Source organism: Sinocyclocheilus rhinocerous, unplaced genomic scaffold (assembly GCF_001515625.1).
Source record: "Sinocyclocheilus rhinocerous isolate Xijiao unplaced genomic scaffold, SAMN03320098_v1.1 scaffold433, whole genome shotgun sequence".
Classification (NCBI taxonomy): Eukaryota; Metazoa; Chordata; class Actinopteri; order Cypriniformes; family Cyprinidae; genus Sinocyclocheilus; species Sinocyclocheilus rhinocerous.
The window spans coordinates 1028462-1030506 of NW_015627897.1; the positions used below are offsets into that span (position 1 = coordinate 1028462).

The 2045-nt window shown below is 36.2% G+C and overlaps 1 protein-coding gene across 1 annotated transcript in view; it reads left to right on the forward strand.

Moving 5' to 3' along the window:
- The window catches only part of LOC107736993 (synaptotagmin-7-like), a 152349-nt gene that overhangs the window by 66242 nt on the left and 84062 nt on the right, over positions 1-2045 (forward strand). The window contains exon 4 of the mRNA XM_016548382.1: positions 1713-1847. Coding sequence (XP_016403868.1) covers positions 1713-1847 — 135 coding nt within the window. The remainder of the gene's footprint in view (positions 1-1712; positions 1848-2045) is intronic.

A 2045-nucleotide genomic window follows, 5' to 3' on the forward strand; every position in this document is an offset into this window, starting at 1 on the left:
TTTTTTTGCATTAGTTTCTTTTTAATTGAGAGCATTTAAACTCCCAATTTCTTAGTGCCATAATGCAAAAAAAAAAACTTTTTATATATATTTATAATCAATATAAATGTAATTTACTGTACAACTAATAACATAACAGTTTTGAGATAGTAGAATAGATAGTGAGGTAGTAATATTTTAAGAATATTATGTAACTGAAAGACCTATTTTGAGAGAATTCTCAAAACATTTGACTAGCATTGTTCCCAAATAGTTTAATAGCACTAAAACACCATCATAATTCATTTATGGTAAAAATATTGAATTGTTTCTTTCTCCAGGACAAATCATTTAGGTGTATTTTATTTGCATACAATAATTTGCACAGCTCATTTGCAACACAAGAAATGAGCCAGTCAGTGAATAAGAATAGGTTGCCACAAAAATTACACCATGATTTGCTATTTTGCAGCATTAAATCATTTGAAAAATCATGTTTTATGTGACAGTTACTAAAAGTATTACCAGCCAGATGGTGAGTAAATAAGTAAACAAGTTACTAGCCTGTTGGTGTGAAAAAAATTCAAGAATGGCCCAGTTTTACTTCTGTTTAGAGGTTGGTGAGTATTTATTGTTAACCTTCAGTGCAGATAGAAATTATTTTACGTGTCTCTTGTATGATTGCATGTGTCCCTATACCCCTCTAATGTAGTGTGTGTGTGTCTGTTGTGAATGAATTAGTACCTGGACCAACTCCAATACATTCAGAGTTTTATTATCATATTAAGTGCCTGCATTGACCCAGATTAAATATTAAATGGGGGATTCATTTATATAGCTTGGAGTTTTAATAGAGACCAATCAGACATTGTCAGAACAGATGAAAGCACTAAACATCACGGCTCAAAGACTGGCAGTGTTTAAGTCACAGGCCGGTCCGTTTGAAAATATACTTCATTTATAACTTAATTTCTTTCTAATGTGCAAAATATGCTAGAGTTTTGAAAAATATTTTATGTGTTACATAATGTGAGACTTCATTCAGTTGTTTATTTGTTATTAATATCTTGTGCTTTGTAGCCATCCATTATGTTTCAGATAAAATTATAAAACAATGAAATGAGATGAAGCATCTAAAGTATTAACTGGATTATTTTTTGCTTAATTTACATAAAAACAACTATATAGGTTACTGTTATTATATATGATTGAGTCATGACGCTCAGCACTAATTGGGTTTCTTACCTCTTGATATGTTTTCTCTTTTTCTGTATCCGTTGCTTCTGCTGTTTTTATAGAGATTAGAAGTTTGAAACTACAGTAGGTTATGAAAGACTGGATCCTCTGTGAGTCAGATCCAGAGTACTGACAGCACAGAATAAATATGACTTTAAGTTGTTTGTGCAAGATATCCATCTCAAAACCCTTTTCATCTCACCCTTAGAGCTATTTTTACATCAGCTCTTGTGTTGAGAAATCTTTTACTTTTTCAAGACAAAAACACAGGAGCTCTGGAACGCTGTTAGACGAGAGAAAGCTTCTCTTAAAAAGTCTCTCTGTGGCTGGATCGTTCCACTCAGCCAGTTACTGTAGTATTACACCGGTGTTTTCTCTCTCTCTCTCTCTGGACTGTCCGTCTATCTGAACTCTCTTTCTGAGGTTTTGTTTTCTCAGTTTGACTCTTCCTGAAGATGCACTGTGGCTCTTTCAGCTGTCTTTCTGTCTGTCTGCAGTGATCTCGACAGGGACTTTTGGAATAACAACGACAGCAGCACTGTGCAGCAGCGCTGGAGCTCCTATCCGCCCAAGGAGTTCCTCCTCAACATGTCCCCCTACGCCCCCTACGGAGACCCTCGCCTCACGCCCAAGTGAGTCTTGGTTTCGGCTGGTAAGGGACCCCTTCTCTCTGCGCAGGGCTGTACTGAAAGGGGAAGTCCATTCAGTCCTTTCTGTTCCGGCCTTCAGTTCCAGCGATCCACTTTAGCTTACAGGGACTTAACTGTACCTGTGTCATGAAACCTAAAAGGTGATTGTCAAAAAGCAATGTTCGGATCATATTTCACCCA